The sequence below is a fragment of the Kwoniella dejecticola genome, chromosome 8 (genome assembly GCF_000512565.2).
Source record: "Kwoniella dejecticola CBS 10117 chromosome 8, complete sequence".
Lineage (NCBI taxonomy): Eukaryota > Fungi > Basidiomycota > Tremellomycetes > Tremellales > Cryptococcaceae > Kwoniella > Kwoniella dejecticola.
Window position 1 is genome coordinate 449,381 of NC_089308.1, and position 18,659 is coordinate 468,039.

An 18,659-nucleotide genomic window follows, 5' to 3' on the forward strand; every position below is an offset into this window, starting at 1 on the left:
TTTTGAGAACAAGATTCGAGATATTGATGGTATGTAATCATTTAGGCAGGTATAGCTAAACTAACAGAGTAATGAAGCAACGACAAATACTATATAGTGTATCAGAGAAGTCGATGCAGAAAGAGTGAACTCAATCATCAGTACCGAAAACCTTCTCTAATTTACTCCTAATCACTCCCCTCATTCCACTTTGACGCGCCAACAAAGCCTGCAAGTCATTCTGCAATTCCCTTATCGTCAAGCTCTCTTTGCTTCCCGCATTGGCATGACCTCCCGAGGACTGCCGACGGGGTTTCGAAGTCATAGTCATGGGGCTAACATCAGAATCCAGATCCATATTTTCTTGGTCGACCCGCTTCTCGTGTTCCGGTAATAACGAATGACGTAACAACAATTGTGTTGAAGCGATCAACGATGAAGTTTCTAAGATCTGGTTCTGTATTTTACTCAGATACCCCGCTTCTGTATCATCGTTTGAAGATGACACAGTAGTGATATTGGCGACGTTGGTATATATGTCATTAATGATTTCGATCGGATCATGTGTATCGTTATGTTCAGCCACGCTCAGGATCAAACGCTCTAAATCCGAGTTTGACCTTTCGTCCAATTCCTCTTGGGAGGTAGAAAGTATTTCCCACGATTTAGTCAACTTGATGATTGTTAAACTGATATTCCGGATAACCCTCAAGAGGAAGGTAGATCGCGAAGCGATGATAGGGGTCTTTTCGAAGTCGAACAAATTGGTATTTGACCCGGATTCATCTTGATCTCCGATCGTCCGCAGTTCAGCTTCCAAGTTGAACCGTTCTTCCTCGGAAGCATGTATGAAGAGTGTCGATAGTAATCTAGGATGAGATAAAGCGTAATTGATATTCTTCAGTAGTTCAATCGCGCTTATAGAATAATTCTGCATTATTCCGTGGAATCGGGTCGCAGAATCCACTTCTAACGCAGAGGCGATGCCGTAGAACACGTCCGTGATCAATTCTAATTCGGTCAACGCGGCCAGAGATATAGGAGTTTCGCCATCCCACGATAAACATGAGAGGATTTGTTGGTTGACCACTCGGATGAAGGGGATGACATCGTTCTTGGCGAATGATAAGGTATCCGGTAATGTCGATAGAAGAGCTTTGACAACTAAGAGCATACCGCACCATGCATCGTGTGTCGAGTTTCCAAGTCCAAAGGAGGACGGAGGTACAATGTTGCCGTGTTCAGCTTGGACGATTATCGCATTATCCGAATAAGAAGGCAACAAGCCTGAGATAGCTAATTTCTCGCATGTCGTAGGATTCTCAGCTAATGCCAAGTGGAGTAACAGGATGCTGGAGATATGTAAGGGAAGTCGATCGTTCACTACACGAGTTCGGACCAGAACTTCTAGCGATCGGCCAATCAAGTTGAATCCCTGAACTTTATCCAGCCACAGGCTACTCGTATTGCTGTTGGCACCGGATGCGAGTTTGCTGAGTTCGCAGATTACTCCGATGATCATGCTGAGATTACCGGCGAAGACGGATTGACCTTTATTTGATGTCGCTGAGTCCGGAAGGGCTGTGCTGCCCTTGATTACAGCCTCGAAAGCGATGTCGGCGGATTCAAGCACAAATATAGTCGAAGCATCTACTAATGATTCTCTGGTGGACACGTTGGAAGTCGTTGTCTCAGAGCTCGAGATAGCTTGTAGGAGTAGATACAATATTCGGAGGACCGGTTGATGAATCGTTGGCAAGTGAGGATGGCGTAGGGAGACGATAGGCGGGAAAGTTTGCGAGTTCACGATCAAGGCCATGTATGTCGAAAGCTGTTTGATGAGTTCCGAGTCTGGCGATCGAGATTCTTCTGCGTCCAGTGCGGTCTCAAGCAGTATAGCCAAGATCGACAGCCGCTCTACTTGAATAGCAAGCATCACATCACCCCCTCGGTATTCCTCTGCGACGGTCTCGGAGATAGCCACTGCCGCTCGGAGAGCCGCATTGATCGCCAAGCTGTCGCCTTCGGTCCACACCGAGATAGATTCGGCCAGTTGTCGGAAAGAGCGTGTGAGCGCGATGTCGGCGTCAAGCATCGACCAATTCAGATTGAGCAAGTCTAAAGCTAGATTAACGGTTGATTGCTGGGTTGTTGAGCTTGGCACAATGACCGATCCGTCTACTCGCAGACATGTGGGTAAGCTACATGTCTGACATATCTCGACGCCTGAATGAACTCACCGTAAAGGTAATCCCTTCCATACTCCCGCTCGCTAGATAGCTTGACAGTCTTCAATCGTCCCAAATTACCGCCACAGCCCACAATTTTCTTCGACTGCTCTTCGTGCAGTTCAGGTACGCAGGAGCTATGAGTACTCATCAGGGAAGCTTCTTGAAGTGCCGAATTGTTCCTGAATAGAGAAAGCACCAAAGTTCTGGCTTTTGTCTCCGGCTCATCTTCATTATCGTTATTCAGAGCATATGAAAGTTCTGAAGATAAGAGGGAAGTTGCGTTCGCCTTGGCTTGTACTGAATGAGCATACTTCTGGATTCGGTAGGTGAAGTCCTCCGAGTGCATGGACAGCGAGAACGACGGAGGAGCAGGTACGATCCGAGTGGAAAGGTCGAAAACCCCTTGCCAAAATTCCGAGTTCTTCCGTAGGTTTGCTATAGCCTTATCGGCGCCGGCAGATCTCATGATCGACTGAAGATAACTCAACACCGCTGATAAAGTATGAGGAGCTTCCTTGAAGGATTGAGTCCAGTTTGTGATCTCTTCGACAGCTGCTTTGAGCGTCGAGCCAGGCTGATCACCTTCGGGCCGGCCGATGCAAGCGGATACGCATCCAGGTTGAGTAGACACGATGGTCGAAAGTAAATCCCAAACGGCAGAACGGACGTCGGGATCATCTGCTTTTGCTGCTAATTCCGTAAGCTTCTCGCAAGTTTCGTTCGGGTTTCGGAGCATGCTCGCCAAAGATGGTTTATGGGGATCTTGCGATATGACTTCTAGGTACACTCTGACGGTCTTAACGATGTTGAGAACATTGGTCACTTGCGCTGCCGGTGTGACAGCTATTTCGAAAAGAGCATCGACAAGCTGAACCTTATCTCGGGACGGAAGGGCGACTGGCAGTCCGCATAGCGATTTCGGCAGAGCCATAGCGGACGTGGCCATCATTGAGGATACCCTGAATAAGGTTGCGACAAAAGAAAGCGTCTCGTCCAGGCATGTGGCGACAAGTTCGGCATCCGCGTTCCTTCTTGATCCGATGAGCCGAGGGATCAGGTAAGAGGCTTGTGTGATGGCGTCGACTAGGGGTCGGTAAGTCAAAGGCGAGGTTGAAGTTACGAACAGATCTATGAGCACCTGAGCTGCCGGTGTTGGTCCGTTCCCATCGGCTGCGAGAGGATGACTGAGAATCGTGTCGAAAATACCGACCAATAGAGACGATAGTTCGTATTTTTTCGCTACATCCTTGTATCTCCACGCTGAAAAATTGCTCCAGATTTCCGAGAAGACAAGATGCAAGGCAGAACGCAGAAGAATTGTGTCCGAATCCGGTATATGATCCGCGTTCTTCACTAGCGTGAGAACGAGTCTCAATACCGATGCGGTCAGAGTGTGCTCTCCTTTGGTCGAGTCCGCCTGAATAAGGGCAACAACGCTTCCTCGCTTCTTGCCAGTCGCATCAAAGAATCCTGAAGAACGCAGAGCAGGCCAGACGTTGCTTTCAGGTGACGTGATAAGCGATTGGATCAGGTCAATGGCCTGGGAGATCGTTGACGCGTCGAAGCTGAGTTCGTTATTCCGACTATGTTGAAGAATTGTAAGAGCCAGGTGAAGCAGTCTCTGACCAGAAGTAAATTGACCATCTGGGCTGAGGTGGGTGAGAACAGTCGCCTTGATGTACGTGGAAGAGTGCAGAATCGAATGTAGGAATTGAAGACCAGCCGCCAGTATTTCGGTAGTATCGGACTGTATGCCGAGATCTCGTACTGACAGGTAAACAGTATCGGTAGGGCTAGCTGAGTCGCCACGAGCTCGCTCGTCCAGTGATTTCAGACCAGAAGCGGCTTGTAGTATTTCGAGGAATAGTGGCCAACCCGAGATGATTTGGTTCGTCCACATTACCTGACTTGAATTAGCGGCACCGACGATAAATCCTCTCGATCCTTTAGGTATGCTTCCACCGCCGGGTAAGATCAGGCTCTTGGTAGACTCGACAGTCTCCTTCCCATTCTCATCTTTCCCTACATACTTGCACCATGAGGACTCTACCGTAAGAGTGATAGTTGGCAGATTCGTAAAGTAGTGGTGCACCTGTGCTGCAGGATCGGTTCCATACTCCTCTGAGGGATTGTCCGCCGTAGGTGAGCCGACCAAAGAAGACAAGAGGCGAAGTACATGCGTAGGCTGATAAGGGTATTGGCTTCGATCCAAAACTGAGCGTCTCTCCTGATAAGGGAAGTCGTCTATCCAGTAGTCGGCGCTAAGTATTGCTGCATTTGATGGTGATCCCTGCGAAGCGGTCAGTCTCGTCATTCCGCCTGAATGGTATGAAGGGATAACCAATCTCATATACTCACTCCGCCGAAAAGCAACTCCCAGCTGCGATATAACCCTGGTCGATCCGCTATACTTTCCAGTTGAACAAGCTCTGACAAGCCAACCAAAAGGTCTTCACACGGTTCGTCAGTCCCGCACCGAAATTGCGCACTCCAAACCGGACTCACCTTTGAGCACTTTCCTCAGGAATAAGCCGACATCCATCGCCCCACTGTCCGGTATCGTATCCCTATCAGATCCTAACAGCGGGCCCGATAGTATGACTTCCAGCCAGGGGAACAGACCTGAGGGCAATCGCAATCCCCTAATAGCCATATCCTGCCACGTTACACCGTGATCGTTTGTCGGTAGCCTGTCTTGTGGCAGAGACCGAAGGACGATAGACCAAGCCAGACAGATTATCGACATTGGCCAAATAGGAAGGGGTGTAGATGTTAAATCTGGTTCAGGATGATGAGGTGTCAAGTCGTTCGAATAATCGATGATACAATGGTGTATCGATTCGATCTTGCTCTTGTCGTGTAGCAGAGTGTCCTGTATTCGATCTTGCATCGCTTCATCATCCGACAGATTCCCTTCTTGAGGCGAAACGATTTCGGATAAACACAATGCTTCCAGAGCGATTATGAGCATCAAATCCCTTATCCTTGTGCTGATTTCTGTGCACTCATAATCTGTCTCCCATATCTCTCGATTGGCTTGAGAGGTACCGAAGGAAGACATGATAGCGCTTTTTATCAGTCCCTCAGATATGATGGACGGACGAAAACGAGATTGGATTAGGAGAACGAAAAGGAGATTCAAGTATTGTTCTTGCAGACGTAATTGATGTGTTGCCCTGCTCGCATACACTTGCGTTAGCGAGACCCGCTCCACTAGCACCTCATGAGATTCATGGGGGATTGAATGCAGGTGATTGTACTCACCAGAACAGACTAGTCGATCCTCTTTGCTTATCGTCCAAACTCCTCTGAGCTAGCATACTGAAATTCCTAAATAGGCTTTCTATGTAGGCCGAGGTATCTTCTCCGATAATATCCACCACGAAGCCAGAAGCGAGATCTCCCAAGCTTGTTTGTTTTATATCATTATCGTTCGATAGCTTGAGCAAGGTCAAGATGATTTGTGGTAATGCTAATATTTCTTCTGAATACCATAACAACACTCTTTCCAGTATCATATCTTGCTCATCGTCTTCGGTTAACTCATTGATGCTGAAGGTGTCGTACGAGCTTATGAGCAAATAGCTGGATATTTCGTTAATGTTGAGTATCTCCGTAAGCTTAGCGGCCAATGAACGGGTCTTCTCGTCTACTGAGAATTGAACTTCGGAGTAAGGCAGTGAGAAGGAAGCTTTCGATATTGCTGCTTTCGACTTAGCTGAAGGGGGATCGAAAGGTGCCCATGGTGCGGTCAATTTCTTCTCATGGTAGGATAGTAGAGCTGTTAGTTTCGGTATGTAGATCGATGAAGGGTCCGACTTTTGAAGGGTATCTCGAATGGTCGTTAAAGGGCTAAGGGAGGTTCAATCGTCAGCTTCGGACCACCATTAAGCAGACTCAGGACAGGGAGACAGACAGCTTACCAGAGGTAGTCGTCTGCCTCCATCAGATTTGAAGGCCCGGCTTGAGGTTGAACCATGCTGCGTGGTGTCTATTGGTGTTGCTATCGAATAGCTGTGAAGATAATGTTTAATGCAGTCTTACTCTTGACGTTGATTTCACAGTACGCGAAGCAAGTTGAAGAAGGCTACCACGTGGGCAGCCAGCTGATGCCGCTATGACGTGTATTTGTTTTTGCTGTTTTGTTAGGTTATCTGTCGGAGTGATAAGCCCCTTGCCCCGCATTAAGCCGGTCAGGTCAACCAAGGTTAAGAGTGCATGTCATTCTTGTCATCTTGACAGTAACCCATCATCGACTTTTTATACGTTCTTGGCCATTGCTGTGAACATAGACTGAGACCACACCCTCAGACGACTGGAGGCGATCGATCGATCCAGGCGCAATGTCGAAATTACCATCAGGGGCCAATGGCCCGACCATCATACCTCCTCAACACCTAGAATCGAAACGAGATAGAAAACGAAGAGAGACCGTCAATAAGATAGAGATGCTGCATGATGAGAGTTGGAGGAATCGTGATGAGTGAGTGGTCGTCACACCACCGGACTTCAACAGTCCACTGTCTCTTGTATCCATGTTCAACTTTGTCACTTTGGCTAATCAACGTTTTGTGATGTGTGCGATGCGACGCCTTTCATCAGAAAATTCTCAGCATTATACAAAGAATATCACATCGAAAACAGAGCCGTCAATTCCCAACCGCCCACTTCAGCCAAATACCTTCTGAGGGTATATCCCATGGCCATTGAGCGGGATGCATTATTAGAAGCTGCAGAAATAGAATACCAATACAAGTGAGCCTGACCGCCTTTACTTGTGCGCACTACACTACATAAACTGATTGATCGTCGTTCTCCTTCATTCTGTTTTCTGTCGCCACGTAGAGCCGGTCAAGCCAAGAGGATGTACGAGTCCGAGCGAGAGTCCATCGAGGCTCAATACTGGGACGCAAGGGATCAAGTCCGTCAGCGACTTCTCGCTTCCATCGAAGAACGAAGGCGGAAGTTGAGAGAAGAGAAAGAAGGTGGTGATGTGGTGACTGGTAAGTCATCTTTCTATCCCTCTCCCTCTCCCTCTCCCTCCCTCCCTCTCTCTCTCTCCCTCTCCCTCTTCCTCTCCCATGATTACCACTACCGCATTACGACAATTGATATGTACGTTGTCAATCGATCCTGACTATTTCATCTAAATCCACACGCAGATACACTATTGGAAGCCCAGATACGTCCTCGACCGACACGTAAACTGCCTATCCGAAATCGATCCACCTCCTCCGCTCTCCATTCTCGAGGCGACACTCCATCCATCCTCAACGGTAACGGTAACAACCCTAGTACCAGCGTCAACCTCAACAACGCCAATTCTACTTCTAGAACAAGCGAAAAAGACGGCGGAGACGGAATGATCAAATCATCCGACATCTTACTCCACTCCTTAATCTCTCCTCAGCTAGCCATAATCTCCACGGACGACATCATCTCTTCTTCCTCTTCTTCGCTCGTCGTCCATCCGCCTCCCAATGGCCAATCCTACATCGCTCATCAGCCAGGAAAGAGGGGGCCCAGGGGTAAAGGCGCCACCGCGGCCGGCGCAGGTGGTTCAGCATCCGCAGCAGGTGCAGGTGCAGGTGCAGGTGCAGGTGGAGGAGCTGGAGGAGTAGGAGTAGGAGGGATTAATGGTGGTATTGGATTAGATGGTGATCTCTTACCTACGAAAGATTCCCTCAATGTCCCTGGAACAGCTACTGCCTTAGGAATAGCTTCGGGCCAAGTTAATGGAAGTGGATCCACAGCGAATGGAGGACCTAGGTCAAGAGGTGTAGGAGGAACGAGGGACCAAGCTTTGACGCTGGGTAGAAGTTTGGCGGATCTGAGTAAGATGACCTCTGCGAGCCAGCTTGAGTGCTCGAGCGATTGGGCGAGGATGCAAGGTTCCGGAGGAAGGAATAGGCGAACAAGAGGTGATTGAGAGTCAAGTGACGATAACGACGATCGTCTCGTCTCTTCTCGCGCTACATTCCTAGAATCTACTTTGTATATCACACAATACAGCTCATCATTAATATCATTTCTTGTTTGTACTGTATGGACTGTACTTGACATCACCCATGTACACGTGTATCATCGCACAACATGACTGCGCCATTGCGTTACATGACCTTGGACGTACGAGACAGAAGGCCACGCCATCAATCGTTCAAGCTAGCATCTGCATAACCAAGAATAGAGTATATGCACACTATTATTCCAAAAGGGAAAAGGGTAAATACTTTTGGATATATGACCAAGGCAGGATAGTATATCTTTTTTCAAGCTAGGCGAGGATCGACTCGACCAAACAAAGAGGTATATCTAAATATTCTGATTCAAAACAGGCTGAATAGGCGCTGAACGGAGGAGGAGGAGGAGAGACGACGTATAAACACATGAGAGGGCATTAAAGGGCATTGACAATTTTGTTGTATAGGGATTCCAGAACATAACAACCGAGGCGAGAAGCTTTTGATCTCACTCTGACCGAGAGGTTGGAGAAGGTCGGATATAATCACGGTCAAGGTTATTTACCTAAACCGAATCTCTTCTTTTGCTGTAGTATAACGGCAAATCAGCGCAATCAAGGAGGAAAATTGGAATCCACGCACCCCACTTACAGATCCCTTCTCCGGAGTCAATGGTCTACCACTTTCGATCCTTCGCTTCTTATCTTCGAGCTCTTGTCGTTGTTTCTCCAAAGCATCTTTCATCTCCCTGTGTCGGAGGTATAGCTCTTCTTCAGATTGCTTCAACTTCGCTTCCTTCTCTTGCACCTTTTGTTGGAAGACCATCTTCATCTCTGCTTCCATTTTAGCGAGTTTGGCTTCGTGTAATGCTCTCTCCTCAGCTTGTTTGGCAGCGGGGCTATCCCGATATCCCAGAATTAGCACATAAATTCCTCGTTCACTCATCTGCCAGCGTAGACTCACTTGGTCTCCTTGAATACTGTTTCGTCTTGGGCGACACCCATAGCCTTGAGTTTGTCTGTTCGGTAGTTCTCGTACAGAACATCATTGGTGTGTTCCCTCAATTCCTCCATATGTGTCCTGACAAGCATTTGTCGCAGTTTGACAAAGTCGCAGTGATCCTCGTTGTCCACTTCGATGACTCCCCAGGGGTAAGCTCGACCTCGTACTTGGCGGCCATCGGGCGAGTTGACAAGGGTGTCGGATCCGACGACGGCGAATGGTACTTTGCTCTATGTCACAGAAAAACTGTTGTCAGCTGAAGTACATGAACTTCAAAGACTTCCCAGCTGATTGAACCTACAATAATCTCTTCGTTTTCCTGGATAGTCTCCTCGTCTTCATTCTCATATTGAGGGGGTTGGAAAATTCGGATACCGTGATGAGCAATGTCGGACAGGATCTGCATTGCGCTATCATCAGCTAGAGTTCAAACTTATTGTAAAGGACATGTGTGCAATGACGTACTCGTTGTTTGAAGAGAACAATCTCATCGTCGGTCATAGTATCCGCTTTAGCAATGACAGGTATCAAATTGACTTTGGTATGCAGTCGTCGCATGAATTCGATATCGATCGGTTTGAGGCTATTTATACGAATAAGCTATTTGCTTTAGGTCATTCGATCACGGCAGCTTACGAGTGACCAGTAGGCTGAATGAAGTATATGCAAGCATGCACTCGGTTATCAACCAACTTCAATCTATTGACTCTATTTTCTTGTTCCAAGTAAGCGTCGAATCGAGCTTCGATATTGTCCACGATGGGTTTCCAACTGTTCGCCCATGAATGTATCAGCTTATAGACCTGCTAGCGTTTAACGGGCACTTCGAAACTGACCTCTCATCATTGTTTACGAAATCACCGAAACCAGGTGTATCAACCACCGTCAATTTCAGTCTGACACCGTTTTCTTCGATCTCTGCGGTATTCCCATACGCTCAATCAGTCCAGATCCGGATCAAAGGAGCCGCTAGTGTCACTACTTCAAGGAGACTTACCAGCGGAGATAGATTCGATTTGAACTGTCTGCCCCCTGTCCTCCCCTGGTGCAGGTACGTTCTTGGGTTGATACAATTTGGTCTCGAATAAGGTATTTATGAGTGTCGATTTACCAAGCCCCGATTCACCTGCAGAGAGATCAGCACCATTTCCCCTTTTATGGGCAGGAAGGTTTGCGGTGACACGATGCCTTTGGAATGTATGGTAATGCGTGTATGGTGGTTAAACGGTCTGTGCGCGACTTACCAACTACCATAGCGACGAATTGGAAACCTCGTCTGGAATTAACAACCCGCATCAGCGACTGGTAAAGTGGATAGAGAAGCAGAGAATGCAGGACGAGCTCACCTTACACTCCTTCGGTGGACTTGATTTGGCAAATTGCTGAATCCCACCCAGCTTGCCAATTTCTTTCGAGCAGGTTGTTGAGCTTGCGCTTGCGCTTGGACACCGGCGTTGGGATTGGCATTCCCATTGAGTCCAGGTTCAGTTTTGACGGGGTATGCAGAGGGGCTTATAGCTCTCGAATTGAGTAGACTATCTCCGTTGGGCGAAGTCACATTGGATCTACCTTCTCCGTATGTCCCGTTGGTTGTTCCGTCGCCGTTCGAGTTTTCGTAGTACCCCTCAGACATCTTGAGTGAATAAGGTAAGTCGGCGAGTGAGAGTGAGGATTGAGTGAACTTCAAGTTACTCTGAATCAAGGGGTAAAGAACGAAAGAGAAAGCAAGAAGTGAAGGTTGGACTGTGATATAGAAAAGCAGGTTATAGATTGAGGTTGAGATGGAATATCAAAGGTATACGGGAACAAGATGATTGGTATTTTGTTGTGGTATAATTGACTGAATGACTGAATGGACAATGAAAGCAGCACCGTACACAGACCACGTCCCATTTAGACGCTAATTCAACTACAGACACGCGCACGGGGCACCAAAAAATCATTACTACTATAAAACGATAACAGACATGCCACGCGAGTGCCACAATACAATAATGCCTCTCATATCGCCGTCTTCACCATAATAATCATGGCTGCTCGAGATGTCTTCGATAACTGAGATCCACATCGTCTTGATATTTCAACATTCAAAGATCAATGTGCACGCGATACATGTCATAGACAACCCCAAAGAAAACGAGTCACAACCCAAAACCGAGCTGAGACGAGCGAGCAGAAAACTCTTTCAAACATTCTAGACGAATCACCTCGTAGACATTCAGATATAGCGGAATCGTAACGACACGGTCAATCAGATTATTTCGATTGCCTCAAGATGAGGTTGACTCCAGATGTGAGTTCGCCCAGCTTCTAATCGTAGCATTGGGTGGAATGTTGACATGCGTAACGTATAGTATGTCTCAAAAGCGCCATCCGTTAGTCTACTCAACACCAAAACACCCCGAAATACTCGTCAGTCATGGCTAAACAGATTGAAAATGTAGCATTTGAATCCATTGAAAGAACGAGAGTTGGAGTTGAGGGGTAGGTCCTAGCTTCACGATCAAAACCCTGTCAAAGAACTCTAGGTAATGACCTGGTTATTGGCGCTGATGCTTCTGACACCTATTGCTACAGGTCTACAGATACCTGTGATCGAGAACTTGGCATCGCATCAAGGATCATACGATACCCTCAACTTGACCGATAATTCGATAACGGTGCTGGGGAACATACCGAATTGTGAGTAGTATTCGATTTGAGCCCTATGAGGCTTGATTGCTGCGTATCATGCTCGTTTCTGTTTCTTCAGCTGATCCTGGATTCAAATCCATTCCTTTAGCACCGAGATTGACCGCTATACATGCTGCTCAGAATCAAATATCCAGCATAAGTCCATCATTACCACCTAATGTGAGTTGAGTTTCTACGGATCTAGCGACCTGATGACTAACATGATCGACATAGATACCGAATCTTGTCACCCTAGGTAAGCTGTACATTAGACGCACTTACGCGATCGAACATAGCTTATGATTTTTTGTCCTCTTAGTCCTCACCGACAATGCCATATCATCACTCGCCTCCCTCTTACCTTTAGAATCATTAACATCGTTGCGGCATCTAGTGTTGAAGGGTAACCCGGTGACTCAGCAGGAGCATTACAAGGAGTTCGTTGTTTGGAAGGTGAGTCTGCTTCTTGACCTAGGATCTCAGACGGATGCAAGCTTCCGATCTACAATCCATTATCATCACGCGTACCGGGAGTCATGCAACGGAAAGGAAGCTGATAATCCAATGTTGCCCAACATAGGTCGCCAAGGGCAACCTCCATGTACTAGATTACGAGCGAATAAAAGACAGTCTCCGAGAGAAATCACGTAAACTCCTCATAGATCCATTGACCGAACTCCCCAATTCCCTCGCCCACCAATTATCCATACCTACCACTTCGAGCGTATCTTCCTCTGCCTTCTCAGCCAACGCGAATAAGGCCAGCGCGATCAAGGGAGGAAAAGGAAGATTGATGACCCCCGACGAGAAACGACGGTTGGTAGAGGCTTTGACGAATGCGAAGACGTCGGAACAAGTCAGGAAGATCGAGAGGATGTTGGCGGACGGTGTTATACCTGAAGGTGGAGTCGAGGAGGCCGTGAACGGTGCTGTGACGGAGAAGGAGACGGCGGAAACGGAGACGGAGACGGAAGGGAAGATAGAGGAGATAAATGGGTCTTAGGGAGACCGCCCGTGATACGATGCGAGAAGGAAGAAAGAATTGAGGGGTGCTCATATCTTCACGGATTCGAGCCAAATCGTGTTGTGCTCACAAATTCGCAGCAAGGCATGATGTATTCTATCAGACTTGCTTGAATATCGTGCTATAACACAGCGACTGAAAATCTAAAAGCATCTTCGAAATTAGATCAGATGCAGTGGTAGCGATGGCATTCATCCTTGTGTTGTCTTGTTTGATTCAGAAACGAAGATGTGCAAACAATCTCCTTCGCGCAAGAACTGTCACCTGCGTTGTGTCCAGCTCTGCATAGACTCCCTCCTCTCCGGAGCCGCGTTTTATTAGCTCAACAATCCGGCCGTCTACAATGTCATCTCCAATCCCATTTCCGTTTTCACTCTCGCAAAGCCTCTACAAGCCATCCTCGTAGATCTTCCACCTCTTCAGCCGACCACGTATGAGCCAAACCAGGATACCCTTCGAACCTTATTCCCTGCTTCGCAAATACTGTGCCTTTTGGTAATAATGGGAATCCGAGACCTTTGAGCATGTGTATCGATCGTTGCGCCACTGCAGAAGATGCGAAGAACGAAGTGAGAGGCAAGCGTCAGCATATTAGTGACCATTTGAAACACCCCGCTATGCGCATGATATCTGCACAATCAGATTTGAATCCCCTGATAGCACGGAATAGCGGACGGGTAGAACAATGACTCAACTCACTAGAGAATAAGACTTTATCGTCGTCCATCCCGTGCCCCCAGAATACAGGCATCTCCTTAGCCTCGGGATTAGCGATCTTCGAGAGAAGAAGGAATCATACGAGTCAGTATAACGGTCAACGTATACCGTAGAACGTCTCAATCACACTCGATGACGGTATATGAAGTCTGAACACGACTCATCGTTCTTGCAGAGGGGTTTGGTGTGTCAAAGAGACATAAGTAAAACGAAGGACTGACCTCCTTGAGCCGTATTCCCAATGGTACCCCCCCCCCCCCCCAAGGCCCACTATCCCGCCCAACCTCCTTTTCGTCGTCAAAGCAAATAACATAGAAATGACGCATCCCTGCGAAAATCCACCTAACACAAGCCGATTCTCAGGTATCCCACTCTCCTCGATTTCAACTTGGATGAGCTGCTCTATACCCGAAACAGCTTCGAACATCCTTTCGGAGTCTTCAATCTCGGTGTCGTCAAGATAAGTCGTACTAAGGATATCGAACCATCCTGCTCTGATTGTTCCGTCGTTAATCGTTATAGGGATCATTGGAGAATGGGGCAAGATCCATTTGACGTTTGGAAGGGAATCGGAGAGGGTCTCTGCTAGATGAGCCCAGCTGTGACCTATAATCCGACACGACATGGGATGGCATGACAGATTTAGTATAGGACCTTGCAATCTCCAGCGAGCCATATTGGCTGATAGGACATACCACTATTGCCCAGTCCCTGCCCGACTCAATACAATGAGATCAGCTTCCTCGGACACTGAGAAATTAGGAAGACGGATGATCAAGGGTGATCTCACATGTAAAAAGATGACCGTGGCCGTGTGCCTCTTTCTCGGCAAGACGACCACAGGACTGGACCTGCCCACAATGGGGGCTTGGGTCGACATATTGAATGCTTCAGATATCGACGGCACCGGGAAGTTGTGGATGATATCACAAGCGAAGCTTATCGACGACTGCTAGCAAAGCGCAGAATAGGTCGAGTGCACAAATACGACGAATGCAAGACCTGTCATCTATCCACGAGGGACTGTACATGTATATGTATTTCACGATATTACACTGCAGGCTTACTGAAACGTTCTGAACATTTGGTAGCACCGGTGGGCGTTTAGATAAACGTTAGTCACCAGGTGGGCAACGGCAGGAGGGAGATCTTGGAACGCGTATCTACGAGTACTGCGGTTTACGGAACTCTGGATCTTTGGGATCTGAAAATGTGTCCACGGGTCCATAACCTCATATATTCATACGCTCGTGCGCGATGACAAACTCGCTTGGTGCGGGAAAGCATGACCAGCAAAGACCCATGATTTCAATGTTGATCGACCTGTGACGCCCGCGCAGTAAGATTTCCATTGTCAGATGCAGTGGAGTCGCCTTCCATCCAAGAATGGAGCAGATGAGCTCGAGACGAGACTTCGCCATGAGATCGAGACTTGAATCGGGTGAGGACTGCGTGATAGCGCTGCATTACAAATTACAGATACCGTCCTCTCATCCAGCTGCTCGATGACTTCTGATAATTATCTGTAGACCGATAACAATCTCCCGATGAGATCAGGTACATGTCAAAAAGCTAGCCGCCTTTGCCTGATCCAACAAACTCCCCCTCCTCTTATACAAGTCTCACAACTTACTCCCTGATCCTCATTTCAGAGCTGCGGTGAGCCAGTCTTTGAGATCGTTGATCTCCTGAGGCGAAGAAGAGTGAGGCAGTCCTCTATAACTCTCGAATCTGAGTCCGGGTCGTTGGAATGTCGTTCCGGGAGGTAAGAGCGGGAAACCTAGTTTCTTAGTGAGGAGTTCGATCGATTGCTGGCCATCTACGTAAACACACCGCGTCTGAGTATAGGCAGGACAGCCTCTATAGTCCGGTGAATTCACTCACAAGAGTAGTCTACCACAGGATCAGCGGTTCCGTGGCCCCAAAAAATCGGGATTTGATTCGCATGACTGCTCTTGATCTGCATAGCGTGACGTAGTATAATCACGTCAGTCACTTCAGTCGAGCAAAACATAACACACAATACTCCACAGTTGCAGTCGCAGAGAGTCGCGGGCTGAGATGATGACAGGATTGAGAGAGCCGCTCGACTCACCTCATCGACTTTATGGTTCAACGCAACCCACGTCGATAACCCTACTACACCTCCCAACTTTCTCTTGGACGTCAAAGCCGTCAATATAGAGATCACTCCCCCTTGGGAGAAACCGCCCAGTATGATCTTGTTCTCGGGTATACCACTATCGATCTCAGCTTGTATCAACTTGTCCACACTGGCGATCGATTCTAGTATACCAGCTTCGTCGTCGTATTTCGAGTCTGTCAGATTATCCAAGGAGGACAGGTCGAACCATCCAGGCATGCGCATCCCTCCGTTCAGCATTATAGGTATTTGTGGAGCGTGGGGTAAGATCCATTTGACGTTGGGGAAGGAACTCCATAGTAATTTAGCTACGGGTAGCCATCCATGACCTACCAAAAAAATTGCAGTATATATCAGCCTTGAGCTCTCTAAACGCGTACATTCGTCTTGGATTTTTGGCCAGATAGGATCACCTACCACTATCACCTAAACCCTGATTGTCGCTTTTGAGGTCAGCGGTGTCTCGACGAGTTTCGGAGCTAAAGTATCAAGACCCCGCTCACATGTAGGAAGATCACTGTAGCTGTATGAGCCTCTTTGGGCGATACCTTGAGGTGTTTCAGGGTAGTCGTCATTGTTGATGGTGCCAAAGAGGAATCTGTCGGCGTTGGGAATTGCTTAAAGATGCTGAAAGTTGCGCTAGAGTATAGGTACACGGCAGCGATCGAGAGAAAAGACAGGAAGAGTAGTCTGTAAATCAAGGATATCATGCGTCCATCACCCATGCATCGGATTGTATCGACATAGATGCGGAATAATGAGGAGGTGCTTGTCGCCCAGGGGATGAATGCGATTTCTGCAATGGTGAAGAATGTGGAGACTCCACAGTCACCACCAAGAATTCGATAGAATCCAAGCGGCAACAGAAAATCACTTTCATTTCATCGTTTTAATTTCACTCTTCCAGCAAAACAGCAAAAGCAGATCAAGATGACATCGATAATACCTCGGACGACTTTTCGGGCGGGACTGAATCGATCATCCGCAACGGCTCCTGCGTCTACATATCGAGTTGCCGCGAAAACATTGTCGACGTCAGCAGTTCGACGAGACGTCCTTTCGGAATTGGAGAACCAGCTCCATCCGAGAGAACTGATCGAGAGGAAACGGAAAGAGTTTGAAGAGAAATATGGGGATAAGCTGAACAAGAAAGCGAAAGCGTGAGCTTCTCTTCTTCATCACAATATCTGCTGGCTACCCGTCTACTGACTCGTCTTTATCACTTGCACTTGTAGCGAAGGCGTCAAAGATCTCGATTCCCTCAAGCTCAAAGTATTGGCTCCGTCAGTCAAAGCAGCTTTGAAAGCGAAGAAAGCCAAAGATGCTGCTGCTGCGGCGATCAAGCTTGAGGAGGAGGAAGAGCAGTTCAACAAGGATGTAGAAGGGCAAAAGAGTGCGAGTGCGAAGTTATCTGATGCAGTGGAGAGGAGGTTGCAGGAGCGGGAAATCAAGAAGAAGGAGGGTGTCAAGAGTCAGGCGGAAAGTGATCGGGCAGGTATCAAGGTTGGTCTGGTCAATTTTCCTTCCCTCGAACAGGGCTCTGAAGCTTACTCTGTAGGGTACTATTCATAGCCCCTCTCGTCGATCATAAATCTTCCCCTGATACATTTAACACCTCACGATACAAATGCCATCTCCCAAATATGGACCGCGTACCACACTTCTCATCCGACTTTGTCCAACTCGTTCCTTTCAGCTCCAGTACCCGCAGACACCTACAAATCGATGTTAGAAGTTGCCAAACGCAATCCATTCTTCGTCCTTCCTTTACCCAGATTGACCGAATCATTACCTTCCGGATCAACATCGAGCGAAGCAGCCGAGAAAGGCGAAATCAAGACAGACGAATACGAGATGTTCTACCTCCAATGGATATTCCATCCTACACCCGAAAAGTCCAATCCTCCAACGGAGTCTACCGAACCTCTACCATTGAACACAAGTGTCATCTTCACACCATTGGAAGAGTTCAAGAAGCAGGGGGAATGGTCCCAGCCTTTCTTGACTTTGACGCATTATACGGATCTAGCTCAAACGCATAATTTAGTATTAATGCGAGGCGAGATCTCACCTGAGTCTGCCTCGGGTCCGAATGGATCTTCGACAAATCCTGGATTCTTGCTTTCTCAACAACAAGCTCAATTACTGGCGCTGGCTTTGCAGAGGTTCTATTGTACTTCGATACAGCCTTCCGGGGAACGTGCGAAAGATACGCAAGATAGGCTGAATAGGGCAAAGGCATTAGTAGATTTCAGGGAACGACCCGAGCAGTGGAGTTGGGAGGGTCTGGTCGAGCAGGCTTACGGTGGATTGGTGTAGATGAGACAGGACAAAACAGGATAGACCATAATAGAAGACAAGAAAGGGTAAGAAGTAAATGCATAGTTGAGCCTGGTTACAAGCTGAATCCGATGTTGACGATGGTATCTAAATTACTTAATACTGACCAGATCCTCATGCTCCTAAATTGGAGCTGACGTGTATTTTTGTAATCTGATCGAGCTAAAGCAGGTGGTCCAAGCGTTGTTGGTCGAGTACATAAACCTTCTAACCTTTATATATTGACCGCGTAGAACAACACTGTACCACAACGGTAAAGTTCGCATGGACTTATCAAGCATCTTTGCGTATAATCAATACCTTGATCATGTTGATCATTACTCAATATACCATGAAGCTCAAGGCCGGCCATATGGTATATTGGGTACTGCTCAATATGATGAAGGTAATGGTTATACGCAAAGATGCATGATAGATGGACCCAGCGAGCGAATGTCCGATTGGCTCCTACCACGTCGACATCGACATCGACATCGATGGGAGTCATGAGGGCGCGCGATCAATCCTTTTGCGATGCTGTTCTTTTTGTACTTTGTACTGATTCTTCACGATCGAGAAGAGGAAGGAGTCGAGCTGATGAGATTGATCGA

The 18,659-nt window shown here is 47.6% G+C and overlaps 7 protein-coding genes across 7 annotated transcripts; 3 read left to right on the forward strand and 4 right to left on the reverse strand.

The window, feature by feature from the left end:
* Positions 1–130: 130 nt before the first annotated feature.
* On the reverse strand, positions 131–6,189 carry I303_106491 (uncharacterized protein; the record flags this gene model as incomplete). The annotated part of the gene is made up of 6 exons (XM_018411511.1): positions 131–2,157; positions 2,220–4,500; positions 4,569–4,660; positions 4,716–5,386; positions 5,475–6,062; positions 6,134–6,189. The coding sequence occupies 6 exons, from the start codon at positions 6,187–6,189 to the stop codon at positions 131–133; spliced, it is 5,715 nt and encodes a 1,904-aa protein (XP_018259323.1).
* A 364-nt stretch (positions 6,190–6,553) lies between these two features.
* I303_106492 (uncharacterized protein) lies at positions 6,554–8,139 on the forward strand (the record flags this gene model as incomplete). The annotated part of the gene is made up of 4 exons (XM_018411510.1): positions 6,554–6,693; positions 6,813–6,965; positions 7,056–7,213; positions 7,373–8,139. 4 exons carry the CDS (start codon positions 6,554–6,556, stop codon positions 8,137–8,139), a joined length of 1,218 nt encoding a protein of 405 aa, XP_018259322.1.
* A 588-nt stretch (positions 8,140–8,727) lies between these two features.
* I303_106493 (uncharacterized protein) lies at positions 8,728–10,805 on the reverse strand (the record flags this gene model as incomplete). The annotated part of the gene is made up of 10 exons (XM_018411509.1): positions 8,728–8,757; positions 8,822–9,068; positions 9,134–9,402; positions 9,474–9,572; positions 9,638–9,755; positions 9,809–9,943; positions 10,009–10,090; positions 10,170–10,298; positions 10,417–10,448; positions 10,519–10,805. 10 exons carry the CDS (start codon positions 10,803–10,805, stop codon positions 8,728–8,730), a joined length of 1,428 nt encoding a protein of 475 aa, XP_018259321.1.
* A 642-nt stretch (positions 10,806–11,447) lies between these two features.
* I303_106494 (uncharacterized protein) lies at positions 11,448–12,848 on the forward strand (the record flags this gene model as incomplete). Its single annotated transcript, XM_018411508.1, has 8 exons — positions 11,448–11,465; positions 11,527–11,547; positions 11,617–11,656; positions 11,750–11,854; positions 11,955–12,025; positions 12,080–12,101; positions 12,165–12,298; positions 12,426–12,848. The coding sequence occupies 8 exons, from the start codon at positions 11,448–11,450 to the stop codon at positions 12,846–12,848; spliced, it is 834 nt and encodes a 277-aa protein (XP_018259320.1).
* A 391-nt stretch (positions 12,849–13,239) lies between these two features.
* Positions 13,240–14,466, reverse strand: I303_106495 (uncharacterized protein; the record flags this gene model as incomplete). The annotated part of the gene is made up of 5 exons (XM_018411507.1): positions 13,240–13,415; positions 13,569–13,644; positions 13,858–14,192; positions 14,282–14,297; positions 14,377–14,466. The coding sequence occupies 5 exons, from the start codon at positions 14,464–14,466 to the stop codon at positions 13,240–13,242; spliced, it is 693 nt and encodes a 230-aa protein (XP_018259319.1).
* A 763-nt stretch (positions 14,467–15,229) lies between these two features.
* Positions 15,230–16,304, reverse strand: I303_106496 (acyl-protein thioesterase 1; the record flags this gene model as incomplete). The annotated part of the gene is made up of 5 exons (XM_018411506.1): positions 15,230–15,405; positions 15,471–15,546; positions 15,682–16,058; positions 16,147–16,162; positions 16,233–16,304. The coding sequence occupies 5 exons, from the start codon at positions 16,302–16,304 to the stop codon at positions 15,230–15,232; spliced, it is 717 nt and encodes a 238-aa protein (XP_018259318.1).
* Positions 16,305–16,659: 355 nt separating this feature from the next.
* I303_106497 (uncharacterized protein) lies at positions 16,660–18,048 on the forward strand (the record flags this gene model as incomplete). The annotated part of the gene is made up of 3 exons (XM_018411505.1): positions 16,660–16,889; positions 16,965–17,232; positions 17,302–18,048. The coding sequence occupies 3 exons, from the start codon at positions 16,660–16,662 to the stop codon at positions 18,046–18,048; spliced, it is 1,245 nt and encodes a 414-aa protein (XP_018259317.1).
* Positions 18,049–18,659: the final 611 nt, after the last annotated feature.